The sequence below is a fragment of the Callorhinus ursinus genome, unplaced genomic scaffold (genome assembly GCF_003265705.2).
Source record: "Callorhinus ursinus isolate GAN/ISIS: 27379988/994484 unplaced genomic scaffold, GSC_fseal_2.0 scaffold14, whole genome shotgun sequence".
Lineage (NCBI taxonomy): Eukaryota > Metazoa > Chordata > Mammalia > Carnivora > Otariidae > Callorhinus > Callorhinus ursinus.
The window spans coordinates 39168719-39194778 of record NW_027397076.1 but is presented as its reverse complement, the minus strand read 5'-3'; the positions used below and the strand labels follow the sequence as shown (position 1 = coordinate 39194778).

The window sequence follows — 26060 nt, the reverse complement described above, 5'->3', positions numbered from 1 at the left end:
CAAGACTGTTGAATCACAGATCTGTACCTCTGAAACAAATAATACATGTTAAAAAAAAAAGGAAGAAGAAGAAGATAGCAGGAAGGGAAGAATGAAGGGGGGGTAGTCGGAGGGGGAGACGAACCATGAGAGACGATGGACTCTGAAAAACAAACTGAAGGTTCTAGAGGGGAGGGGGGTGGGAGGATGGGTTAGCCTGGTGATGGGTATTAAAGAGGGCATGTTCTGCATGGAGCACTGGGTGTCATGCACAAACAATGAATCATGGAACCCTACATCAAAAACTAATGATGTAATGTATGGTGATTATCATAACAATAAAAAATTAAAAAAAAAAGAAGACAGCTGTAAATGGCCATCCTAGGAAATTCATTGCACGGATTTGCCTGGCCTACCCTGCAGAGACAGTTCAACTCATAGCACTGAGTTGAACTGTCTATATATATGTTTCACATCTTTGAAATTGAAGTTTGTAGAGCAAATCTAACAAAGGGAAATTAACAAGGCCATTCCTGCCCAATCAGTTAATTTAATATAATGTCTTGCTCCTAATCCTATTTTTTGTAAGCTTCATGCAAACAGAATTTACTTGTTTTCTGAAGGGGATCTGGATAAGAAGCTGGTAGCTGAGTATCCAACAAGTTACTTTTCTGCATTTGAACAACTCAGCTGGAGAAATGTGAGGAGCATGCTGGAAAAAAGAAGGACTGTCCTTTAGTGTCTGTTAAGAATTCACTGTCTTTGTACTGTAAAGAAGTACAATCTATACAATATCACATTCCTAGATTGTGGATTAATGAAATTCCGAAACCACCTACATATGATAATACCTCTTGGGTAATCTTACATATGTTAAAATTATTACAGACATTTTCCTGTCACCACAATTACAATTTTTTTGTGTGTCAGGGTGGGGAGAAAGAAAGGGAAAAATTGATAAAATAAAAGTTAGTCTTCGACATGTGGCAAGCCCATCAGATACGTGATAAATCTTTTTCATAGCTGCATTCCACAAGGTGAGAGAGCCTGCTCTCCTTCACCATGGTCTGGCCTTCAGTACTTCAGTGTATAATTGAACTTTGCCTCAGAAGGAAGTTCCAGAGGCCCCCAGTGGGCAGTTTGTTTCTTGCTGAGCACATTTTAAGGTTGTGTTTTGAGTTGTTTGTCTTTCCCCTCCTTGAATGCCATGCAGTTTACTAGAGTAGAGTTGCTTTTATGTTTCCTTTCTCTTTCATGTCCATTTCTGGCTGATTCTTCAATATTGTGGCCATTGGCATGAGTCGTAATGCTTGGGTAACTGGGCAAGCAATTAGTTGAACCAGACAGATCTTCCTTCTTCAGCAAGTCTTTCCTGGCTTCTCCAAACACAGCTGGCCAAAGATGATGAGAAGAAACCAGACAGTAAGTCACTTCTTTCTTTAAAAGAAATAAACTCAAATTTTATTAATAGCTGTCATTTTGTAGTTGAAGACAAGAAGCTTCAAGCACCAGTGCTATAAGGATAATGTTGGCGTGTGCTTCGTCTTTTGTGGCTCCCTGCCTCCATTGTAGCGCATAACTTGGGGGAAAACATTCAGATTTCAAATCAACGCATGGTTAATGGAAGAAGCTTCTGGAAATCTCCACTAACATTCTGAGAGGCCAGCTTGAAAGGGAAGAACTCAGTGAGACACCTCTTCAAGCATTTTGGAAACAAATGATAGATTCGTGCTGGGGCTGTAATTAGAGCCTGAGATGAGAATTCTTCTATCCTGGGAACTAAACAAACAGGAGGGAAGGAAAAAAAATCCAAATATAATTTATAGACACAAAAGGAACAATTGAATTAGTAAGAATAGGCAAGAGCTCAAAGGTAAATTGGAGAATGAATTCTGTAGGCACGAGATCACATGAAATGTATTTTTAAAAGCTTTTCAAACCCCTGAATCCCACTGCTCTTGAAATGCAGTTGAAGAAATGGAAAAAACATGGCTGGAAGCTCTAGTGAAGCCAGGGGAGTAGAAATTCTTGGTTCTAGCAGACTGAGCTCATCTCAGGGGTTGGGAATGAAGACAAAAGGGGTTGTGTTCCCACATCATCCCTGTGGAGTTTGCAAGCACCGGGGCCTCACCCCTCATCTTTGTAGACACCATATGGGATCAATCTTGATGATGATGATGAGTCCTTGGTGACTGTGATATTCCCCTAGCAGATCCTTCAGATTTGACCTGGGCTGGGGTGGGGTAGAAGGGCCAAGAAAGAGGAGGGAGAGAAAGGGATCACAGAGGATGAAAGAGGGTAATGAATTTCAAACAAACCACAGGAAGACAAAAAGATAGGACTCCTCCGAAAAGTTTCAACACCTCCTCAACAAGTTAGGGAAAGATCGCTAAATGTGCTGCCCGTAATTTAAGGTAGTAAGGAAGAGGATTCCTTTATATCGTGCTTTCTGAAGGCTGGATTAAGTTCTGTTGGATGCTTTCACAAATGATACTATAATTTTTAACTTTTCAACTTGGCGAAGCTTGCCACTTCAGCAGGACACCTATGAGGAAGTTGGTTTGTGTGTTTTTCCAATTTACAAGAACACTCTCAACAGAAAGAGCACTATACTGGGACATTTCAGATGTGGGTTCCTGCTACTGGCTACCTGTGCGACCTTAAGCAGATCAGCATCTCTGGGACTGCCTTCTAATCTGTAAAATGAAGGCTTTGGGTTGGATGACTTTTCAGGGCCCTCTAAGTTCTGGAAATGCCCTCAAATTGAATAGTCTATAGATTAAAGTTCATCTTATTCCTCCCCACGGACAGGACTCTTAGTCATCCCTTCTGGCAACTTCCTCAAAATTCTCTTTAAAAGGAAAACGCCATGTAAAACATTTCCTATACAGTGAAAGAGTTTAGAAGACACCACCCCCAAAATACGCTGTTCCGGCATATTGATTATTTTGAGTTAAAGACACTTGAGAAACAGCAGATGCGTGGAGGGCACCCTTCCTTTTTCCTCCTGAAAGCAGGAGATGGGTTGCCCAAATGGAAGATGTCCCACCTACATGAGAAGAAAAGAAACATTCTTATTACCAGGGATGAGGAGCCGAGGCCAAGAGAAATTTGTGCAAACAAACCTATTAAACTAATCCAATCTTTCTAGTCGCCTCTCCATAATTAACTACCCAAGCCTAAGCACCTTTGCCTTGTCACGTGCTCACAATTTAGTACTCCTTGTCTAACTTCATGTGGAAGTGTTTGACTCTAGCTGCTTGTTTGCTTCTTCATTTTTCTTTGTGAAGGCTCCAATGTACAAGTATAAAAAAATAGAACTTGTATGCTTTTCCTCCTGTTAATCTGTCTCATGTCAGTTTAATTCTTAGGCCCAGCCAAAGACCCAAATGTAGAGGAGAAATTTTTCTTTCCCTGCAATGGCAATATGTGTCTCTAGTTTTTATTTGCTAAATGCATGTGACGGAACATTGCCATCTATAGGAGCGTTCTCCTCCTTCTTACCACTCTTCTGGAGGAAGAGTTGTCTTCCTTTCTCTCTGTTCTTTATATGATTGCAAATGAGGAGACCCAAGTAGAAGCCTTAGAAACAATAATGGAGTGAGAGGAAACAGATAGGAAGGAAAAGAAGAGAACAGTAAAAAGAACAGGTCAGAGTGGGAGGGAAAAGAGAAGAATGTGAGGAAATGATTGATGAAGGAGGAAACTGACCTCCATGAGGAATGGACTCTGTCTCTGGGCAGCCCTCAGGATGAGAGGGGTTCAACAGCCCTGCAACCGCTCAAAATTTCTTTAAAAACTAGAGATACTTTAACTGGCCTAGCTGAGGATATACACCTCCTTCCTTTTGAGCTCTATGGGGCTTTGTCTTACACAAATAAAAGGGCACTTGAATTTAACAGTCCCTGAGAAGAGGTGGGATCTTCTGACATACAAGTGAGCAGCCCCAAGGGGGCAGCACCACCACGGGAAATTAGGGAGGTATTTCTTAAGGCCTCCTATTAAAGAAGCAAGGGCTGGGTTCTTTTGAGGATGCCTGAGAATCGTGCAAGCCCATGAATTGAATTGCCATGGATAAAGCTCCCTATGCCTCTCCACTCACTTTGCCAACCCAAACAACTCATACATGCAGGGTTGCCACCAGGCCTTTGTATGAGATGGATGCTTGCTGTATCCTGCCATGTTGCATCTGGTCTAAAGAAAGGGACCCCCTGCTGGCAACCAAATTCAGCAGTTCTGCTCAACCTCTTTCATAGGGGTATTATCATCCAGGTCCATACCAGGCAAAGCTCAAATTATGACCATTAATCAGCAAATCCCAGCACTATGGAGAAGCAGAATCAAGTCACTGTGCAAGGAGATAATGTTAGCACTGGATGATCCGGGTCCCCAGGAGGAGAAATTCCATTCTGGAAGAACCAGGACTTAGGTGTCCTCCTTGAAATCTCCTTTAAAAGTGAAGATCTGCCAGCAAAACTAGGCTTTGCTAAAAATCAGGAGGTCAGGGAGGAGTGGTAGTGTTTGGAAAGAGCAACAATGCTTCTAGGAGGTGGTAATGTTCTCTTTCTTGATTTGGGTGCTCATTATGCAGGTGTGTTTGGTTCATGAAAATTCATGGAGCAGTACAATTATGATTTGCATGCTTTGTGTGTATATGTTACTGTTCAATATAGAAAATGTGATCTTTAGAAAGTACCCTAGGTTGTACTGTCCTTGAGGAGAAAGATTGGGTTTTTATTCTTGGCTCTGTCCCCTTCTTTGAGCACAATGTCTGGCTCAAATTAACTACTTGATAAATACTTGTTCAATGGAAAATAAAAGAAGGAATAGCTTTCTCCTGGTGTCCTAGCACCAACCATTTGTCGTCCTTCAGAAGTTTTGGCTCCTGACCAGTGAGCCACTGTACGCACACAGCTTACAGATGTCAGCTAGTAGCAACAATTCTGTGCTACTTGGCAAAGGAAATTCAATGAACAGGTGCCTGGCCTTTTGTATTTTAAGTTCTCTTTAGCACAGCATGGATTTTTGAGCCTGGAGAAGCCATGCTAATCACAAAGGTAAATCATCTGGGACAAGAGCTCCATGGTGGAGAGAAAACCAGACTTCAAGGGTAGAGACCCAGCTGCTCTGGAGGAACCCACAGAACAGCTCCAGAAGGTTCTGTCTTACTCAGAGTGGGTAGAACAGCCAGGCCCTCTGGTATTTGTAGGAGAGCCTTGCTGTCTGGTATTTTCGTTGTCATCACAGGACATATTTAAAAAAATACTTAAGGGTGCGTGGGTGGTTCATTCGGTTAAGTGGCTGCCTTCAGCTCAGGTCATGATCCCAGGGTCCTGGGATCGAGTCCCGCATCTGGCTCCCTGCTCAGCAGGGAGCTTGCTTCTCCCTCTGCCTGCCGCCCCCCCTGCTTGTGTTCTCTCTCTGTCTCTCTGTCAAATAAATAAATAAAATCTTAAAAAAAATACTTAAAATTTCTTGTAAACAATCACAGACTTACAGAAAGTTTGCAACGATGACATAAAAACCATCGGTTTTTGCATAAAAACCATGTTTTCTGAACTGGCTGAGAATAAGTTGCCAACCTGATGCCCCTCATCTCTAAATACTTGAATGCATATTGCACACAACCAACAAGAACTTTGCCCTCTGTGGCCACCGTACAACCATCTCAGTCAGGAAATGAACAGACATATGTCACTACGGTCTACATTTTAGTCTCCGCTACAGTTTCACCAACTGCCTCAATAAATATCCTTCATGGCGAAGAGATCCAGTTCAGAATGATGCACGCCATTTCGTTATCATGCCTCTTTGGTTTCCTTATCTGGCAACAAATTTGCAATCTTTACCTTGATTTTCATAACTTTAAAATATTATAGGCTGGTTGTTTAGTAGACTGTCCCTCAATTTGGGTTTGTCTGCTGTTTTGTCATGATTAGATTTTGGTTATTCCTTTTTGGCAGGGAAATCACAGAAGCGAGGCTATGTTCTTGCATGGTATCCTTTTGGATGCACGGGGTTTTAATTTGTCCAGTGACTGGTAATGTTCACTTTGATGATGTGATTAAGGAGGTGTGCACCTGGCTTCCCTACTGTATAGTTACTCACATGTATTCAGGGGGCGTTAATCTGAAACTATGTAAATAGCCCATTCATCATCAAACTTTCAATTTATTCGTTTATTAAATCTGTAAGGACTCCTCGTTTCCTTCCTATGTATTCAGTGGGCTATACTGCATTAGATGCTCTAATTTAATTGTCCCTCAGTTTGGTCAATGGACCCCCTTCAAGTTGGATTCTGTGTCCTTTGACATGTCTTAATCATTCTTTGAGTGCTGTGTTTCCCAGCATAAGATGTTCCAGGCTTGTCTTGTTTTTTCCTGCTCCAGCCGGCGAATGAGCCATTTTTCCAAGGAGTAACACACATACGCACACACACGTGCCCGCCCCCCCACAATCTTTATTTCTATAGTTAGCTTTTATATGGAAAACCACGAGTTCACATCCATACCCCTGATTCTAATTCAATGCCAACATCTCAAGGTTCATATTTGTAGCTTCCTCCTTTGACAAGGAGAGACTTGGCTTCCATCATCCTTAATATATTTGGTCTGCCCCACCTCATGGCTTTGGGAGTGAATTCTTCAGGAAAGGAAGGAAAGAGAAAGGAGGGGGAAAGGAGGGGGTGGAAGAGGTTTCCCCCACCTTTTGGCCCAGAAGAATGCAGTCAACATAGTTGTTTAGAACACTTATCATATTCTGCTATTTAGATGGTTCACTCATATCCTTTGACTTCTGACTGAGAAAGAGATATCCCTTCAGACCAGTAAGGAGAAATATCTGATTCTTTTTATCATAGTTTTCAGGGAAGTATTTACCATAAGTCTTGTTACTAATTCAGGTAACCCTGGCCAATCCATCTTGGTTGAGGAGGATGGAAGAGGCAGGTAATGGCTTCAGTGAGAAGATGACCCTGCCTTTAGTTTGTAGCTCTCAGTTAGGAGAATCGCTGGAAAACCCAGGCTGCCACACCTCCTTCTTTCAGAGGGACCCTGGTCACACCCAAGAGCTGGGCTACACTGTTGCTGTGGAGGGGTGAGGAAGGGGCGGCATTCTATTTCCATTACACCCCTCCCCCCCCAAATCCCACCCCTCCCCCCGGGGAGCTGGCCTGGTGGGTCTTCCAGTGGCACTGCCTTCCCGGTCCTATCACACCCACACAGCACTCCTGCTTTTTCCAGGGTCCTTCATTTTTTTCTACCTCAGAAAGATCCTATCTAGCCGAAGGTACTCCTCAGGAGTTTGGGGCCAGGTTTCGGGCCTTTTTTCCTATTTGAGATGCTTAATCAGGGGTCCTAACACAGAACATCCGTTGCAATGCTGTTATCAACATTTCTTCCACAAGTGACCCTGCCTGAACCAATCCATTCTTTCCTAGAACAACTTCATTGCCTTGCCTCCTTCTGCCTAGAAAGTCTTCCATTTTGTATAGCTCCTGGGAGCTCTTTTCTGCTTGCTAAATGGGATGCTGCTGATTCATGAATCATTGAGTAAAGCCAAGTCAGTCTTAAAATTTACTCAGGTTGAGTGTTTTTTTTTTTTTTAACACGACCTTGGGAATTGTAGGACTTGTCATCTCAAACCAGTGAAATACAAGAACTTCATGCTGAGCATGGATTGTAACTAGAGGGAAAAGCTGGTTTCATAAAAACAAAACAACAGCAATAACAATAAAGCCCGGCAATATTGGGCTAATTTTCAGAGTATTTTGTGGCAGACATCATATGAACGATCCCATTGTCTTCTTGTCCACCTAACTTGTTTGGAATTAACTTGAGGCATTTCTTGTCCAAGGAAACATAACCACCTCTCCCCTCCCTAGCTCAGGCCTCTTCATTGTATTCCCACAACACCCTCTGTCCTGTAGAAGGGTAACAAATGATCCACTTTTCCTCTGCAATGATTCACTTCTTTTTTAAAAATATTATTTATTTATTTATCTGAGAGACGGGGCGGGGGGAGAGAGAGAAGGAGCAGCAGGCAGAGGGAGAAGCAGGCTCCCCACTGAGCAAGGAGCCTGATGCGGGGCTTGATCCCAGGACTCCGGAACCATGACCTGAGCTGAAGGCAAGCGCTTAACTGACTGAGCCACCCAGGTGCCCCCGATTCACTTAGTGCAGGGACTGACTCCCCTTTGAACTTTAGCACCTGATTAAGTAAATGAGCAACTACTTAGCTCTGCAGCCGTCATTGCTGGGTAAGACGCTTTGGATTTGAAGATGCCCTTATACAAGGACATGCTCCAGCTCTTCAGGAAAGGGCAGCCACCCACCCTTCTTTTTAGGAAGGGAAAGCAAGTTTCTGGGAGCATTCCAAATGTTTTGTGGAAATCCCACCTCGGGTTCTCTTCAGGACTCTTTTCTTGTTCATCACTCCATATGCCTCATGGACCAAATTACCACATTTTTCTGATGGCTCAACATGTTCTTGGCTACAGAAGGATGAAATGCTGCTACAAATTGAGCCTTGTAGGAACTTAAAAGGAGCTGCATCTCAGGGGAAACCTGTCCTCCGGCATGCCTTCAGTGAGTCGCAGGCATCTGAAGACAGCAGACCCAGACACCAGAATGAAATTAACAAGAAGGAGTTCCGGTTGTTGGGGGGGGGACAGGGTGCTGCCTCAGATCAGAACGAGCAGTCAATTCAGTCCAGTAAGGGTGCTAATGAGCTGTTTTACGTGATTCTGGCAAACTCACCCTGCACCCATAATTTTCTTTCAAGGTATCATTAAAATCAAATGAACCCTTATTTTGGGTATCCATTTACACTGTAATTATTTTGGTCTTTTGTAGTGACTTTCGTGGTTAAATTAGGCAATTCTTCTCCTGCCTGGTAGATAATGTAATGACTTTTTAATCATGTGTTTTTTTTACCAGCCAGATTGTTTCCATGATCCCATTAGACATTCTTCTGTAGTGATTCCAATGGGTTTATTGAACTACTGGTGACAGCCACGCTGATGAACTACAGGCTGCTTGCTGCTAAATTCGGCCAATGAATCAAACACCTTCCATTTTCCCACGAACCCAGAACAAATCTAACGATTCTGATCAATGGACATATTTCCAGACGTTCACCCTAGAAGTCATACCATGTAGTTGTGGTAGGTTTTTAAAAAATCGCATTTATTTTTTGTTCCTATTATAAGAGTAATATGTTTTAGTATAGAAAATTCAGAGATACATGAAAATACAAATGCTATAAAAACATCTATAATTTCACCAATTACTTAAAACCATCTCATATTTGATGGTATTTCCTTATAATTTTTATCTACTTTTGTTTCTGTTATCTATCTCCAAAGTTGGAGTTGCAACGTACATGCAACTTCTTAATCAGATTTTTTTTTCATTTAATGTTCGTGATAAGCATTTTTCCAGGTCACTGAATATTTTTAAAAAATATTTTATTTATTTATTTGAGAGAAAGAATGAGCGAGTGAGAGACAGACAGAAAGCACGAGCAGGGGTAAGGAGCAGAGGGGAGAGGGAGAAGCAGACTCTCCTGCTGAGCAGGGAGCCCGATGCAGGACTCAATCTCAGGACCCTGGGATCATGACCTGAGCTGAAGTCAGATGCTTAAATGATGGAGACACCCAGGAGCCCCTAGGTCACTGAATATTCTTTGAAGTTATAGTTTTAATGGTTGTACAATATTCCATTATAGTCATCTGTCCTCTAAATATTTTCTGAGCTCTTACTATAAACAAGCACCAAATTTACTGTAATTTATTTAGTTATTTCCTTATTGTTTGAACACTTGGATCCTTGAAAAATATGACACAGCATGGCTCTCTGCGCCAAACCCAGCAAAGTCTCCCTATTTTGCTGAGAGTTAAGTCCTTTGAAGCCTTTCATAACTGCCCCGCACACTTTTCTCTTGGGTCTCCGGCTTCCTCTTCTACTCCTCCACCTGCTCAGGCTTCTCCAGACACACTAGACTCTCTACTGTTCTCTGATTGCCAGACAGGCTGTCATTTGAGTGACATCTGCACCAGCTGTTTCCTCTGCCTCCAGTGCCCAAGGACCCACTATCTAGATATCACACCTCCTTTGAAACTTAGCTCAAATGTCCTCTTCTTAGTGAAGCAACCTGTTCCTCCTCCTCTGGCTGGAAAGCCACTCCTGATCCCTCTTATTTTGTTCTGCTTTTTCTTTTTCTTCAAGCATCTATTCTCTCATGTACTATTTTACTTTAGCTATTTACTAAGTTTACTGTTTAGTATTGATTCTTCCCTGTATAATGTAAATTCCATGAGGGTAAAGATTTTTGTCAACTTTGTTCACTAAAGTATTGCAGGTGCCCCAAACAATACTTGGCACATGGTAGGTGTCCAGTAAATGTTTGTCAAATGAATGGATAAAGGTTTTGCATTTTTGGCTATTGTGAACAATGCTGTATTGAATCTAAATCTTTGACTGAATCTCTTGTGACCTTCTGATACTGAGTCCAAGAAACAAATGCTAAGCCTTCTTGATAGGTATTGTTTAGTAACCTTTTAGAAAAGTTGTTCTTTTTTTTTTTTTTATTTTGAGAAAGAGTGAGCGCAAGGGAGGGGCAGAGGCAGAGGGAGAGAGAGAATCTTAAGCAGGCTCCACGCCCAGAGTGAGCCTGACACGTGGCTCTATCCTGAGATCTCGTGACCCTGAGATCATGACCTGAGCCGAGACCAAGAATTGGATGCTTAACTGACTGAGCCACCCAGGCGCCCTAAAGCTGTTCTGATGTACACTTTGAGCAGCACAGTATAACTGTCCATCTTTTTGCATTAACGTATGCATTAAATATTATTTAAAAAATGCCTTTGCCAATCTGATTGATGAAAAATACTACTCATTTAAAAAATTTACTGTAAAAAATTTTACAACTATTTGCTACTAAATTTGAAGATTTAAAAATTGGTTTACTAGTCATGGACATATCTTCTTTTGGGGATTACCTGATCACATTTATTATTGATTTTTCTGTTGTGAATATTAGGGTTTATTTTTATTAGGAATAATCTGTGCATAGCAAGATAATATGCTTAGAGAAATAAAATAAACAGCCGAACCTACCACCCAGCTTAAGAAATGGTACAACATAGATTCTTTTGAAACCCTAATGAGTTCCTCCCGATCCCTATGCTCAGCACCTTCACAAAGAAACCATTGTTTTTTATGTGTCCCCAAATGGCATATTATTTAGTTTTGTCTCTTTTGGAAATGGAGTCATACTGTGTGTAGTTTTCTGCACTTCAACATTGTGTTTCATATTCACCAATATTTGATTTCTGCAGCTATAGTTCATTTGTTTTTACTGCTGAATAGTATTCCCTTTTGTGTATATACCATTTATTTTTTTCTTTGATTATGTTATGTTAATCACTATACATTACATCATTAGTTTCTGATGTAGTGTTCCATGATTCGTTGTTTGCGTATATGCCATTTATTTATCCAGTGTACTGTCAATGGGCAGTGGGGCTGTTTCTAACTCTTTGGTATTATAAGCAACATTGCTTCAAACATTCTTGCTAATGATTCCTGAGGCATTATATGCAAAGTCTCTCTGGGGTATGGAATTGCTGTTTCTTAGAGGCTGTGTATGTTCAACTTTTCAAGATAATGTGAAACCCCTTTCTAACTTGGTCGTATCAGTGTATAGCCCCACTAGCAGTGGATGGTCATTCCTGTGGCTTTGTGGCTTCACATTTTTTCCAACACTTGTACTGTGTTGGAATGACTGAAAAATGGTGTCCCATTTTGGTTTAAATATCATTTACCTTTCAAATGATTGTTGGGTATTTACTTTTCCTCTTCTTTTTCTTTTTATTTAAAGAGTGATAATACCCATTATCATCATCATTTATTGGGTTCTACCTTGTGTGTGCTGGTCCCTGCACATTCCGTGTTATCCCCTCATCAAGCTGATGAAGTAGTTAACTATCATTTTTGGGGCCCCAGAGAGATTATCATCAGAGTATATATTATAAACTGTATTTCTCCAAATGATAGCCTTCACACATTTATAACATGTGACTTGAGACCGAAGACTAACCTGTAATCCTGTTAGATTGCAATTTGACAGTAGATATCTAATTTCGAAGTCTGTCCTAAGGTGTTTCAGAGACTTATTTTTTTTAAATCACTAATAGTTTTGTGAAAGAAAAATTTCTTTCTTAGTTAAGCTGAGGTTAGGGTAGAGTGCCTGGTTTATTTCCAAGTATATGGAAAATCATCATTTTTACGGAATGTTTGCAACAATGTGAATGGTTCATCAGAGCTAAACAACAGAAGCCTGGAGCTTCCTGTCATCCTTTTTGAGAGAAAGCCCATAGGAAATATTGTAGGATGGATCCAAAGGGACATGGATCATCATTCTGTTTTGGAAGGTTCCGACTAGATTGTCTCCCAGAACATCTTTCTTCTGAGGGAAGAGGTCCCAGCAAGCTTGGCTCAGAGCTACATATGTGGAAGTGGGGGGTGTGTGTGTGACGTGTTTTGAGGCTACCCATTTTGGGCCAAGCTAAGGTGGAAGAAGTGCACTGGACCACAGGACCCCTGGGCCTTTAGGCAGCAGGCCAAGGTGAGCAGGAGGTCCATGAAAGAGGCAGAGAAAGTATGACACTGTTGACCTCAGAGACTAGACCCAAACCTAACCTTTTCCATGGCACCCCTGGGCAGGTCCTCTCCCTAATTTTGCTCATCTGCCAGCCCAAGATCATGCTTTGTCTGATGATTTGCTCTGTCAGTAGAATTCTCAACCTTTCCATCATTCACTTTACCCTTAGCATATGTAGTCTTATGCTATTATTTACTTAAAAAAATAATTTTATTGAAGTATAATTTGCGTACCATGAAAAGTCATCCATTTTAAGTGTACAATTCAATGATTTTTAGTGAGTTTACTGAATTGTGCAACCATCACCAAAATCTGGTTTTGAAACAGTTGCATTATCCAGTGAGACCCCTCTTGTTTGTCACTAGTCAATCCTTACTTCCCACCTGCCAGGTTCAGAAAACCGGGTGTCTGCTTTCTATCTCTATAGATTTTCCTTTCCTGGACATGTCATAAAAATGGAGTCATATAAAATGCGATCTTTTGTATCTGGCTTCTTTCACTTAGCATGAACTTCATCTGTGTTGTAGTATGTGTCAGTATTTCATTCCTTTTTATTGCTGAATAGTGTTCCATTTTTTGTATATACCGTATTGTATTTGTCATTCACCAGTTGGTGGACATTTGGGCTGTTTCCACCTTTTGGCTATTATGAATAGTGCTGCTCTGAACATTACCGTGTAAGTCTTTGTGTGGACATATGCTTTAATTTCTCTTGGGTATGTACCAAGGAATGGAATTGCTGCATCATATGGTGAGAATATCTAACTATTTAAGAAAATGCCAAAGTGTTTCCGCATCAGTGTCCAATTTAACATTCCATATGATTGCTTCTTTGTATGAGTTCTTTCTCTATAAGCTGTAGACTTTTTGCAGACAACAATGCTGCTTGTAGCCCCTTGTAATTCCAACCATCAGCATAGAATAGGATTGTGGTCATTAATGATGATGGCTGTAGTGGGCTGAATGGTGGCTCCAAAGATATTACCCACGTCACCGTCCCTGGAACCTGTGAATATGATCTTACATGGCAAAAGATGTTAGGAGGAGCTCTTCTTGGGAGGAGGAGCGCCTCCTGGAATAGGCAGGCAGGTCCTAAATGCTGTCACAAGTACCACTAGAAGTGGAGAGGGGGAGAGGGAGATTGCATGCAGATACCCAGAGGAGAAGACTATGTGAACACAGAGCAGAGAGACAAGTGGCCACAAGCCAAGGAATGCTGACAGCTACCAAAAGCTGGAAGAAGCAAACACCACATTCTTCCTTCCATCTTCCAGAAGGAGTATGGCCCTGACAACACCTCATTTCAGCTCAGTGACACTGACTTTGGACTTCTGGCCTCCAGAACAGTGAGAATAAATTTCCTTTAAGCTACTAAATTTCTGATAATTTGTTACAGCAGCCACAGGAAACTAATACAATTAATTGCTTAAAATGGTGGCTGAATGGAGCAAGAGTAGAAGCTGAAACACAGCATACTGAGAGGTCATAAACATAGGCCCGGATCCAGAAGACAGAGAGGTTTCCAATTCCTTTGGAAATGGATGAAGTGCATTCACGGATTCATTCAGTCATTCATTTTCAGCCACTGAAGTTCTGGGAACTCTGTTTGACTGCCCTTACTATATAGTGGACGTTTTTTTCTTTCCATCTGGGAAGGAATTATATATCAGCCATTTTTGAGTGTACTTTATTTTCTGTTGTACCCAAACCAATGTAACTGCCTATAATCACAGAATAGATTTTGGAACCAGATTGCCTGTGTTCAAGGACTGGCTTTGCCACTAACTAGCTGTGTGGCTCTGGGCATGTCATTTAACCTTTTTGTGCATGGGATCCCTAACTAAATAATGGAAATAATAATTGTACAAACCTCATAAAGTTTTTGTAAGGATTAAATCGTAAAGGTTTAACACCCACGTCTCTTGATGTGTAGCATTTGCCAATCTCTGTGGTGTAAATGCTCCCTCCATGGACAATTTGAAGCCTTCAAGGTAGCATCACTGAATATGGAGTTGGAAAGAGATGTACGGTAGTGCACCATGACATAATATTTCCTCTAACACAGTTACAATGCACTGAAATAACCTCAAGAATGTAGATAATAGTAAAATGTAGTAAAATAATTAGGGAGAGGTTCATTTTGAGCATTTGTTAACCTTGTTTTTATTTTATTTATTTATTTATTTATTTATTTATTTATTTATATTTTTAAAGATTTTTATTTATCCATTTAACAGAGATAGAGAGAGAGAGCACAAGTAGGCAGAGTGGCAGACAGAGGGAGAGGGAGAAGCAGGCTCCCCGCCGAGCAGGGAGCCCAATGCAGGGCTCGATCCCAGGACCCTGGGATCATGACCCGAGCTGAAGGCAGTCGCTTAACCAACTGAGCCACCCAGGCGCCCCTAACCTTGTTTTTAAAAATAATTTATTTAATTATTTAATCATGGCTGTGTTTAACAACTGGCTCAGAAATTCCCAAAAACTTAACAACTGACACTTTCTCACGAGCTGGTATAAACTGACTCCAGTTTATTTAAATTAATGTATATAAGGAACTTGGACCAAAGCCCAGCACACAGCAAATAGTATATAAGTGTTAGCTGATTTCTACTGCTACTGCTATTATTTTGACTATTGAGCTCTTATAAATGCTGAAATTAGGGTACTTTTCCCATTACCCTGGGAAAGCCCTGGCACTAATCTAGGATCCTCTCTTGTCCCCAGGGATGACTAATTACTGTTAGAAGAGACTCAAATTTAAGAGCCTGGGCACCCAAGAACAGCACCGAATTGGTAGCAAAATGGAGGAGATGATAGCTTCTCCATCTCTTTATCAGAATGCTTGATGCATTCAAAGCACTTTGGGCTTGGGAGCCACATGTTAGGAATAAAGAAAAGGCCCAGAGTGGCATGAGGAGGGCAGCATCTAGCTTAAGCCCCACTTTGGGGATCTTGGGTAAGAACCACCAGCCTGCCAGTGGCAGAGTTGAAGCTTGGGTCTCTTCATTCCAGTCTGCTGTTCTTCCTGTTACACCCTGCTCCCTGTTAGTTTTTAGATGGTGACCTTTTGTTCTCTGCCTGACATCTCCACTTCTGATTTAAAGTTGAGTAATAGTTAAGAAGCAATGTGGAGATCAAGAATTTATGAATCACCATAAACACAGTCCAAAGACAACTGACTTAAAGAAGTGCTTTAGCTGGGTAGTTCACACGGGCTCCCTCAATGTCGGATGCTGCTTAAACCCCTAGAAAATGAATTCATTATAATGATCCCTTTATCCTTTGTTGATGAAACTAGTTCCATAAGTTGTAAACTTTTATTTTAATTTTAAAATACTTAGAATAATTAAAGTGTTTTTCTAATCCTCCTTTAAGTGAGTAAAGCTAGAATCTAACAGATCAATTTATTCTGGAATATGTAGGGGAAAAATAAACAAATTACATAAAACCAGTTGATTCACTAGTTAACCTGGAAGTTCTTTGTGTTATAAGTTGTAAGTTTCAGTTTTCCTTGAATTAGCTCCAAACAGATAGAATAACATTAAAAATTCTAAAGAAAAAAAAGAGTGTAGTAAAGACTCAACTTCAGAGAGTCCGAAGTATTCTGGGACTGTGCACCACAAACTGCTGTGTAAAATTTTATTCCCCGGGAAATGCTTTAGGGAAGAAAGTTCTCTTTGATGAAGTAAGTTTGGGGAAGGCTGCGTATTAGTCCCCTCTTGGGGATGCACAACGCACGATAGGGTGGTAAAGGCTCTGGGCAGCACTACTAGAAAGACAACTTCCTGATTTCATGGAACTACCCATCTTTGAGACTTACTTGGCCTCAGAATCCTGTTTTCACATACATCATGTTAACCTCTTGGACAATTGGTGTTCTTCAGGAATGAGTTTGGAATCCCCACACCAGGGGTTATTATTAGCAATAATGAATTGTTTTGTGATCTTCAGCAAACCCTAGCTTCAGTTTTGCCTTTGAACTAATAACCCCCTGACAGAGATGCCATGAATGAAAATTTCCAGAGAAAGCTTCTCTGGAAATTTTGGAATGCTACTTCCGTGTTTGGCCAGTTCATCACCAGAACACCACCTTCTTGGTTCTCCTATTTACTCCATTCTGTTACAACTCTCAATAATGTCCCTCCAAGGAATGTCACCCTGGACTGGTGCACACATAGAAGTGGACGCTGGGTGAGGCCAGGGAAGCTAGAACTTGCTTCAATTTCAACCAGACGCTTTGTTTCAAAGGTCCCTTTTTTTTTCCCTGAAGTCACAACTGCTAGTAATTTCCTTTAGCACATTTGTAGCCACTTACACTGAGACAAGTTGTCATGGAATAACCTGTGTTCACATCATCATTTCAAGGGTGTCTTAAATGTGAAGCCAGGATGACTGCTACCGTAAGGCCCATCTCGGCTTCATCATCTGCTGCCTTCCCAGTCTGGGTTCAGTTTAGAAACCAAGTAGTACGTAATCCAAATAAACAAGCCAGGGCAGAATATCCACATGACTGAAAAGCAGAGTGGCTTTTAAATTCCAGTAGGATACTTGGAGTTTAGCTCTTGTGACACAAGCCAAGGATTGATTAATCAACATGGCGCCCAATGGACTAGGGGCCCATAATTGGCTTCGCTTCTGCTCCTTCCCAGAGTGTTTTAGGCTTAAAGAGGAGCAAATATTCATCTTTACAAAGTAGAAAATAATCACAAATTAGTTTTGGGTGTTTCCTTGAAGTGAGGGCTTTTGGGGATATTTGTCTTTGGGGTTTCTGGAGAATGTCATAAGGCTCTTCACTGAATCAAGCTTCCTTGGGTGGAGATGAATTTAATTTCAAAAACAAAGCTTGCGATCCCAATTCCAGCCAGGTCTCTGCCTTTCTGTCTTCTAATAAAGAACAGCAGTTATAAGTTGGAAAAACCCAAGATTATCGCTTTGCTTAAAATAGATTGTTCACAAAATTCTGAAAAATATCTTTCCCTTGTGAGCTCTAACTGAAAGCTACAAATTCTTTCTTAGGCAGTAACTGAGGTTCAAAGAACTTGATTAGACTGAAGTATAAAGCAATACATTTTGTCCCCTTAATTTACCCCATATTTTCTTCCCTATTTTTGTGTTTGCAGTATTAATACAAAAGTCATTCAGTAAATGGTCACTGACTTACCTGGTTTGATGGTGAATGAGTCTTCCATTCTCAAGGTTTGGGTTTTGAAGTTGAAAGAGGGACAGGCACCGAAGAGCTTATCTGGCCAGTGCCCAAGGAGAGGCAGATGTTTTGCATTTTACCTAGACTTTCTTATCCACGGACCTAAGAACTTGCTCCCGGACAGGACCAGCTTCACGGATGTGCGAACTGTGCAGTTGCACACGGCCCTTGCATGGAGAAAGACCCCGGGCTTAATGCCCTGTGCTCACCATGGTGATATTCTTAATGCTTTTTGAACAAGGGGACCCATATTTTCATCTTGTTCTGGGCCCCTCCAATGAGACAGCTAGTCTCCTCTTGGATTATTGTTGACCAAGGCTCTCCACTTCCCTCTTGCTCTTCTCTCCCACCTATGGCCCCAGACGCAGCCTCAACACCATGCTCAGTGTCATGGTCACCAGAATGGGAAGTTGATATTCACTCTGTGGTGAGTCAACCTTCAATGGTCCTCCTGTGGATTGTATGGATTATTTGTCATCCCAAGGCTTTCTCTTGGTCTGGACTTTTGAGAAATGTCAGGTAATTTCAACAGTTGTGCCAGCCAAACATGATCAGGAAGGGAAATGTGTTACCTGGGAAAAGCTTTGCAATGCCAAAGCTCAATAAAAATTATTTTTCATTTGTAATTCCTAGATTCTTATTAACAATAAACCAGTAAATAGGTGAAAATCAATTTCCACTGGAGTCTATATTAGAATTAAAAAAAAAAAGTCTTACCGAACACCTGAGTACTTTGTTTTATGATGTCAGTTTCCTGTAGATTGTTTCTATTTTTTATGTTGAGCCATATGGAGGACATTTATTCAATAGGTTTATTAAACTTTTATATTTGCACCACTTGCATAAACTGCCTAAAAATTATGATGATGAAACTCCTGTCTTTGGATAGTCCTTTGTTTTCTTTCCTTGTCTTTCTTTTTTATTGCCTCAGGAAATTCTTCTGAAAAGGCAATGTTTCTCATTTAACTAATTTAAAAATTGCTCACCTCACCCTATGCCCTCTTCCTCCCTTACTTTGGTAGAAAAGCTTTTATGAAACTACCCTTTACTGTGATGATTTGCACCTTCTTGACGAGCATGGAAAGAAATAGTGCTATCTGTGGTTACTCTGTCGATACTCCTGAGAGCATGTGTCACGCATGACCCTTGGGCCTCCGTGCGAGAACCCCCAGGAGACACTGCTCTCCACTATCAATGAGAGCTGACAGAAGGGCTAGCTCAGCCGGGGCGCTGCCTAGCCCAGCAAGCTAGAATTGCCTCGTAAGGGTCACCGGACAGGGAATGAGATGAGAAAAAAATCCCGTTACCAAAACTTGCTTTAGGAGGAGTACTATATATAGTTAAAGGGACTGTTTGGAGAAGCCACTTGGGGAGGTGCTAAGAATTTCAAGGAGCATGATCAAGTAGCCGTATGCTCCATAAACTTCCCTCTGAGCATCTTGGCTGGATTTAACTGGAGATCTTTTGTTTGCTGGGTGGGGCATGGAATTTTAGGACCGGAGACAAATTGCCTGGGATACTGGATGAGAAGCTGAACCCTGTCAGCAACCCTTTTTTTTTTTTTTTTAAACGTCTTTAAGCAGCTCCTCTGTAAATAAATGTGGAGGAGTTATTTTAAAGACTATTGACGTGAAGGGAGGCCAAAGCAGCTTTCCCACAGACCTTCCTACCTTGATCGAGCCCTAATAATGTAAGTGCCTTATATAGTTGAACTTCTCCTGAGGAACTGATTAGTTTTTGTGTTTATAGTCTTTGGGACTCATAACCAGCGCCGGTTTCCTCTTTGAGGTGGCTGGAGCAGGACTTAGAGCTAAATGTGCTGTCCACATACCTCTCACAAGTGTGCAGGAGTCCCCGTATGCCTTCTGTCTTAACTTCATTCCCGGGCCCATTTTCTTGTTTAGCCTTTATTTCCTCTTGCCTAATTTTTCCTACTTATTTTATCTTGTCAAACAGTATACATCTTCTCAGGCCACCTTAACTCCCTACTCTTTTAGCTTTTAAATTATTGTTTAGAAGTATTTTATATAAATATTCTCCTCCTCTTTCAGGGTGGGGGCAGGAGCAGAGGGAGAGGGAGAGAGAATCCCAAGTGGGCTCCAGGCTCAGCCCGGAGTCCAAAGCAGGGCTCAGTCTCATGACCCTGAGATCATGGCCTGAGCTAAAATCAAGAGTCAGAGGCTCACCTGGCTGAGCCCCCCAGGCGCCCCCCCTCTTTCTCTTCCTTCTTTTTCTTCTTCCTCTCCCTTCTCCTCTCTTGTGGTTGCTTCATAAGAGTAACAGCAATTATTTCATATTCCTTATTATTGGCCTTTGTTTCAAGAGCTGGCCTCCATTGTTGTGATACTACAGAAATTGACAAAGTAACCGAAGGGCACGTTTTGGATGAAGATTCATAATACATATGGGGGAGAGAGGGAGGAAGTGCTCAATTAATCTGCCAAATAGTAAAGGCTATATTGTTATACAAATAAACATAGAAACAGGAAAGCAGCAAATGGTATTAACTATACAGGATCCAAAGACAATAAAGGGGCGCCTCGGTGGTTCAGTCGTTAAGTGTCTGCCTTCGGCTCAGGTCATGATCTCAGGGTCCTGGGATCGAGGCCCCACATCAGACTCTCTGCTCAGCAGGGAGACTGCTCCTCCCTCTCCCACTGCCCTCCCAACCCCTGCTCGTGAGTTCTCTCTCTCTCAAAGAAATCAATAAAATCTTTAAAACAAAATAAAGACACAATAAAACACAGGTGAATTGTACTGCACCTCACCAAATAAAGCTGTTATGTATATTGATATTAAAAGTAATTTAATATAGAGTTAGTACTATTCACTTATAGTAAAACTAATAATCAATAAATTATCAGACTAACCTCCTAATAACAGTATTTCCAGTTGCCTATCAGACATTTCCCCCGAGATGTCCCAAGGGCACATTAAACTCAACATCTTCAGTATGAAACTCAGCATCTCTGGAAACCCTCACCGCTGCCCGTACTTCCTTCTTAGTCACTTACATCACTGTTCAGATTCCTCTCTAGAACCCTACATTCAGTCAGTGACCCAGTCCCTTGCTTACGTTTGAAATCCTTCTTGAGTGCAGACTCTGGTTCTAAAGCCATTTTGGATCCTACTCTCTCTCCTCCTACCCTGAGTTCTCCTGTGAGGGTGTGTACTCCAGGGCATACATAAGACTGTCTTCTGAATGAGTGGAGAAAATATTAGAGCTTCTATTCATGTTTTTATCTCTTCAACGTTTCTGGCTTTTATAAAGCATACCAGTTAAATATGTAAATAAATAATAGTCACATGTAGGAGTATGTGCTCAGAAATTTCTAATGGAGTGTAGAGTCCAAATGGTTGGGAGATGATCAATGTAGACTATTGTGGTTCATCATGCTGCCTTTGGTCTAACTTCCCCGCCATTTTATTATTCATCCATGAGGTAAAGTGCTTAGAATAAGCTAAGTACTATTTAAGTGTTAGCTATTAGTATTATTATCCTATCCCCAAACTTAACTTTCTGTCACCGTCTTAAATCCTCATTATCAAACATCTGGACTTTTAGTTCCAAGTCTTAAATCAGTTGGTTCTCATATTGGGATCCCCAGGGTGAGCTCCTTGGCTCCTGGCCTGCTTCGCCAAGTCTACGTGAGCAGAAGCTGCATTCTGGGCTCTGGCTACTTGGAGGAGGAAGACCGCCGTGGCCCAGCGCCACAATAAGACGTATTCACTCTGCTTCCAGCCCCTCCCTCGGTCACTTCCCATAACACGTCACATCCCCGAACCACACAAGTCATTATGCCATCGCCCAAAGAGAAACATATAGGCTTTAGATTATCTATAACATAAAGTCCACATTTCCTTGGGAGAATGAGGAGACTAAAATATATTGGAAAGTATCTGCCTGGGATTTGTGGAGTTTTGTGTTCTACTGCACTTGCTGAGCAAAAGGAAGGTGGGGAAACTGCCTAGTGTTAAGTCTTCGGAGCCAGGTGACATGAATTCAAACCTGTCCCTCTCAAGTGTGATCTTGGGTAAATTGCTACGTATCTCCCTCCCTCAGTTTTCTTATCTATAAAAGGGCACGATGATACCTTCCTCACTGGATTGTAAGACAACACGCTATCATGTTCTTGGGAACCAACAGGTTTTTAATAAATGGTAGGTAGCTCCTGTCATTTGCCACATTCTGACACTTTTAGAAAGTCTTAGGAAGCCTCCCACTAAAGGGCTATTCAACACATTCTAGTTAGAGAGGACTTCTTGAAAGCAGTGCCAACTAAATGGGAGCTGACAAACCTAGGAAGGTCTTAGGCAGTGCCCAGAGTGTAGCGCTGCGTGGCTGGAGCAGGGACAGAGGGCTCCCCAGGTGGGCCTGGGGAGCCAGACTAGGTCAGAGAATAGAATATCTTCTCTTTTTTATGATACTGCAGTTTTCACTGCAACCGACTTTATTTCCATAAGATAGCACATGCACAGACCACTCCATACAACCCTCAGAAAACTAAAGCAGCACCTTTATTTTATACAAACAGTATAAAATGTTCATTATGTAAGAGCTGTGTTTTGTTTACAATATATTATATTGCTTCAAGCCAATGCCAAAAGTCCATACATTATATTCCCTATTTTATTGTGTTTACAATATATTATATTGTTAAATGCCACTGCCACAATGTTCTTTCTTTTTTTTCTTTCTTCTTTCATTCTTTCAATACTGAATTCTCTGGAATCATGGGAAGGTCAAAATATATTGTATTGAGAGTTTAAGAACAAGGGGAATTTAAAAAATGTGACAAATGTCTAAACACATGACAGTAAAATTAGAAATGTTGTAACTTCAATGAGGTTAACTGCTCCATCCAAACCATTGATTTATGCATTTTTGTTCTATTTACCTTCTCCAGTGTTCCCTAGCCCCTCGACACCACGAGTGCATTGTGATTTTGGAAATTATTTGCCAGCTACGCAACTGAAAAGACACAATTTTAACCTGATCAACTGACATAACATCAAATCTGTTCCAAAGCACTGAAACAAGAAATCTATACCATCCCGCTACAGACATACTTAGAAAACTTAAAAGGAAGAGTAAATATCAGCTCAGTGATTTATAATGAAGCTAATAAAATTCAGGCCAGTATTCTTAACTGTAATGAACATTATTTGAACATTCAACACATGAAAGGTTAACAAAGGCTATGAACTTGGTGTAACTTAAAACGTTTCAGATGTCGGAGTTCACCAGATGTAATTGGATTCAGGTGGGTCCTGCCGCTCCTCAGCCTTTTTAAGTGAAGGCGTGCGCTGCCTGAGCCGGGTGCTTGCTGGCCTCAGGGCGTGCATGAGGCTGGCTCCGTACCCTGTAAAATTATTCACAGCTTAAAAGAAAAGAAACTACAAAAACAGGCTCTTCAGATTCATTATTAACCATTCAAATGAAATCCATTTTCCCTTTTCAACCCAGAGTGAAAGACCACAGCCACCACAAAAAGCCACCTGAATGAAGAGATGTTACAGGTTCAAGATCTCTCCTAAAAAAGAAACCCATTTTAGGAACTCCATCAAATCTGGCTTCCATCGAAGCTCTGACTCAGTATAGATTTTGGCCATGCAGAAACTCTTGATGCAAAGTTTGGATGGATGTGCTCGAATGAAGGATTTTCTCCACCCAAGGTCTGGTAAGGATGTGGCACCGAGGTCCCCAAAGCAGGGATGCACCTGCATAGGATTTGATCATTTTCACTGAGTTGCAAAACCAGCCTCGATTGTATTGATCCAGAACAGGCCCCACTCTTCATATCGATCACACAATCAAGTGTGGCTATTGCATTTATACAAAATGGGAATTTTGTAAGAAGTAAGGACTTCCACGATACATTTTAGAGAAGGGTTATGGTTTGAGTGGGTTCCTTATCAGTGGGGATTTGTCAGTTTCAGTCATGGCCAGCATCTATCCATTTGCAGCTTAGTTTAAGTGGACGGTAGCACTAATTTCCATAGCTTCAGACCTCCCTTTCTCCTACTTGTGAACTTCTGGAGGTGCTTGGGGCACTGACTCATTTCTACTGATTTCCTAAAACGGATCCAAGATGGCAATCACATTTAAAAAATCTGCCTCCATCTTCCTGTACATTAAGAGTCGAATTTGGCATTCCATTTGTTCCCTGTGGTTTTTTAATGCAAGCATGCCATTAAGTAACTACTGAGAACAGAATACTTTGTTCCTGAACGTGTTTCTTTGAATTGTCAGTATGTAGGCTAGTAGCTCAAGGAACAGCCAGAACATGAGCCAACAATGCGCTTGAGTAAATCCCTACCCTGCTGTTCTCCCCGCCACCCATGAAGCCTGAACCTCCCTGCTGGCAAGGGTGAGCCTCAGCCGGGAAGTCTGTCTCCAATGTCCTCCTCCCCAGTAACATGTCTGGGTGCCCGAGACCTCCCAGAGTGTCACCTCGCTGGGAGTCTGTTCTCAGCAGAACTCCGTGCCTCAGCGCTTCCTCGTCACCTCCTCCTGGTCAAAATAAACCTCTTTCTGATTCTCTAAGCTAATGTACAAAATGGTTGGGTGGCCTCTGTTGGACAACACATTTGCATTTTAATCAGGCACCGGGGTATATTCTTGAGGCAACGCCTTGATCTGAGGAAGGTACATTGATGACAAAACTCTCAGCAGCAGGTCGAGAAGTGCCGGTGGGTGGGGGCTGGTGGACCTGTCCGAATTGCTTATCGATGCCACCCAAGGGCCCCTGACTTGCCTTCTTTTTGGAGGCGTGACTGCTGTACTCTCAGCCATCACTCTTGGTCACCAGGTCCCAAATATGGGTCCCTGAAGATCTCTGTAACTGACTCCTGGGATGAATAGTGTGACCTCAGGCCATTCCTAGGTCCGAGGATGTCTCAAAAGTTACTTGTATCCTGAGTTAAGGGTGGCATAAGGATTTGGTTTACTCTCTCCCAAAGTGTCTCTAGAAATGGTTAGTTTTCCACAGGTCTTTTAGCCCCCCAAAAGCTTCCCCCAAGTGTGTCCCTGCAGGGATACCATTCAGCCATTACTATCTGGGGAAAGAATTATTTTCCAGAGGAGCTTAACTTGTTAAGCTACACCCACCTGAAGCCAATTCAATCTACCATCTAGTCAATTTAGCGCCTGACAAGACTCCAGTCAATGGCTGAGTGTAGCCTAGGCCAGACACCAACCAGCCTTAAAACTAACAAATAAAAAGTCACGCATACCTACATATAAATACATTAGGTATACATCATAATAATATAATGTGAACATTACAAAATACGCACAAAAATTAGAGATTTGGGATCGAGATATGTAAATATATTTTTATATATGTTTATATATAAATATAATAAAATAACATAAAATATAAAACTATCATCAAATCCGTCTTTTCCATCGCCTAACTGATCATTTCCATACTCCCTGGGCTACATGGACCACCCTTTGGAGATTGCGGATCTAGAAAAACATTGGATGTGAAGGTGATCTGTTCCATTTGTGTCCATTATTTTGGAAACTCACTGTGACAGGCACAATCTGAACTTCTGCATTTGAAGGCTATTGTATGACTGAAGCCTTCCTTCCCTCAAAGGAAAAGTGGAGCTGGGCCCACACCTAGGAGATGGAATGCTAGCTGCCAGATGTACCGAAACCACAATGTTTAGCTCGTTCCCTTGCTCACTGACTGTCCTTCCCGCTAGAACCTGGGCTCCACCAGGCAGGGCATTTTCTGTCTGCTCACTGGCAGGTCTCCAACGCCTGGATTCCTGCTTGGAACAGAGAAGATATCAATCAAAATGAAATGGTTGAATTTAACCAGCTTCATTTTGTGTCGAAAACAGGCCAGTGGTTTATCATCTCTACAGCTAGCTCATTTTGGGTAGTTAGTAAATTTATTTTAAAAAGCACAACTCCAGTATAAGCTCTCTCCCATACTCCATAGACCTTTCCTTTCTTTCTTTCTTTTTTTTTTTTTTGGCCTCAAAAGATCTTATTTAAAATATACCATAACCAATAACATTTAATGATCTTAAAAGAGCAAAATTCTTCATGTTTTGTATGCTCACAGATAGATCTTGAAGGATAAAAACATAGCCAAATAGATCTATATATTTGGTTTAAACTCTTATACTTGTTATTTCTTTCATAGCTACCACACTGTATGACCAAATCAACCTGAATTACTGATTTCACTTAGAA

At 41.4% G+C, this 26060-nt stretch overlaps 1 protein-coding gene and 1 long non-coding RNA gene across 2 annotated transcripts in view; one reads left to right on the top strand and one right to left on the bottom strand.

The window, feature by feature from the left end:
- Positions 1 to 202: 202 nt before the first annotated feature.
- LOC112832434 (uncharacterized) lies at positions 203 to 25166 on the top strand. Its single transcript, XR_012380748.1, has 3 exons — positions 203 to 1401; positions 8916 to 9142; positions 23313 to 25166. It is a non-coding gene; the product is annotated as an uncharacterized lncRNA (long non-coding RNA).
- The window catches only part of WIF1 (WNT inhibitory factor 1), a 67267-nt gene continuing 63551 nt past the window's right edge, over positions 22345 to 26060 (bottom strand). The window contains exon 10 of the mRNA XM_025883119.2: positions 22345 to 23208. Coding sequence (XP_025738904.1) covers positions 23087 to 23208 — 122 coding nt within the window. The 3' untranslated portion in view covers positions 22345 to 23086. The remainder of the gene's footprint in view (positions 23209 to 26060) is intronic.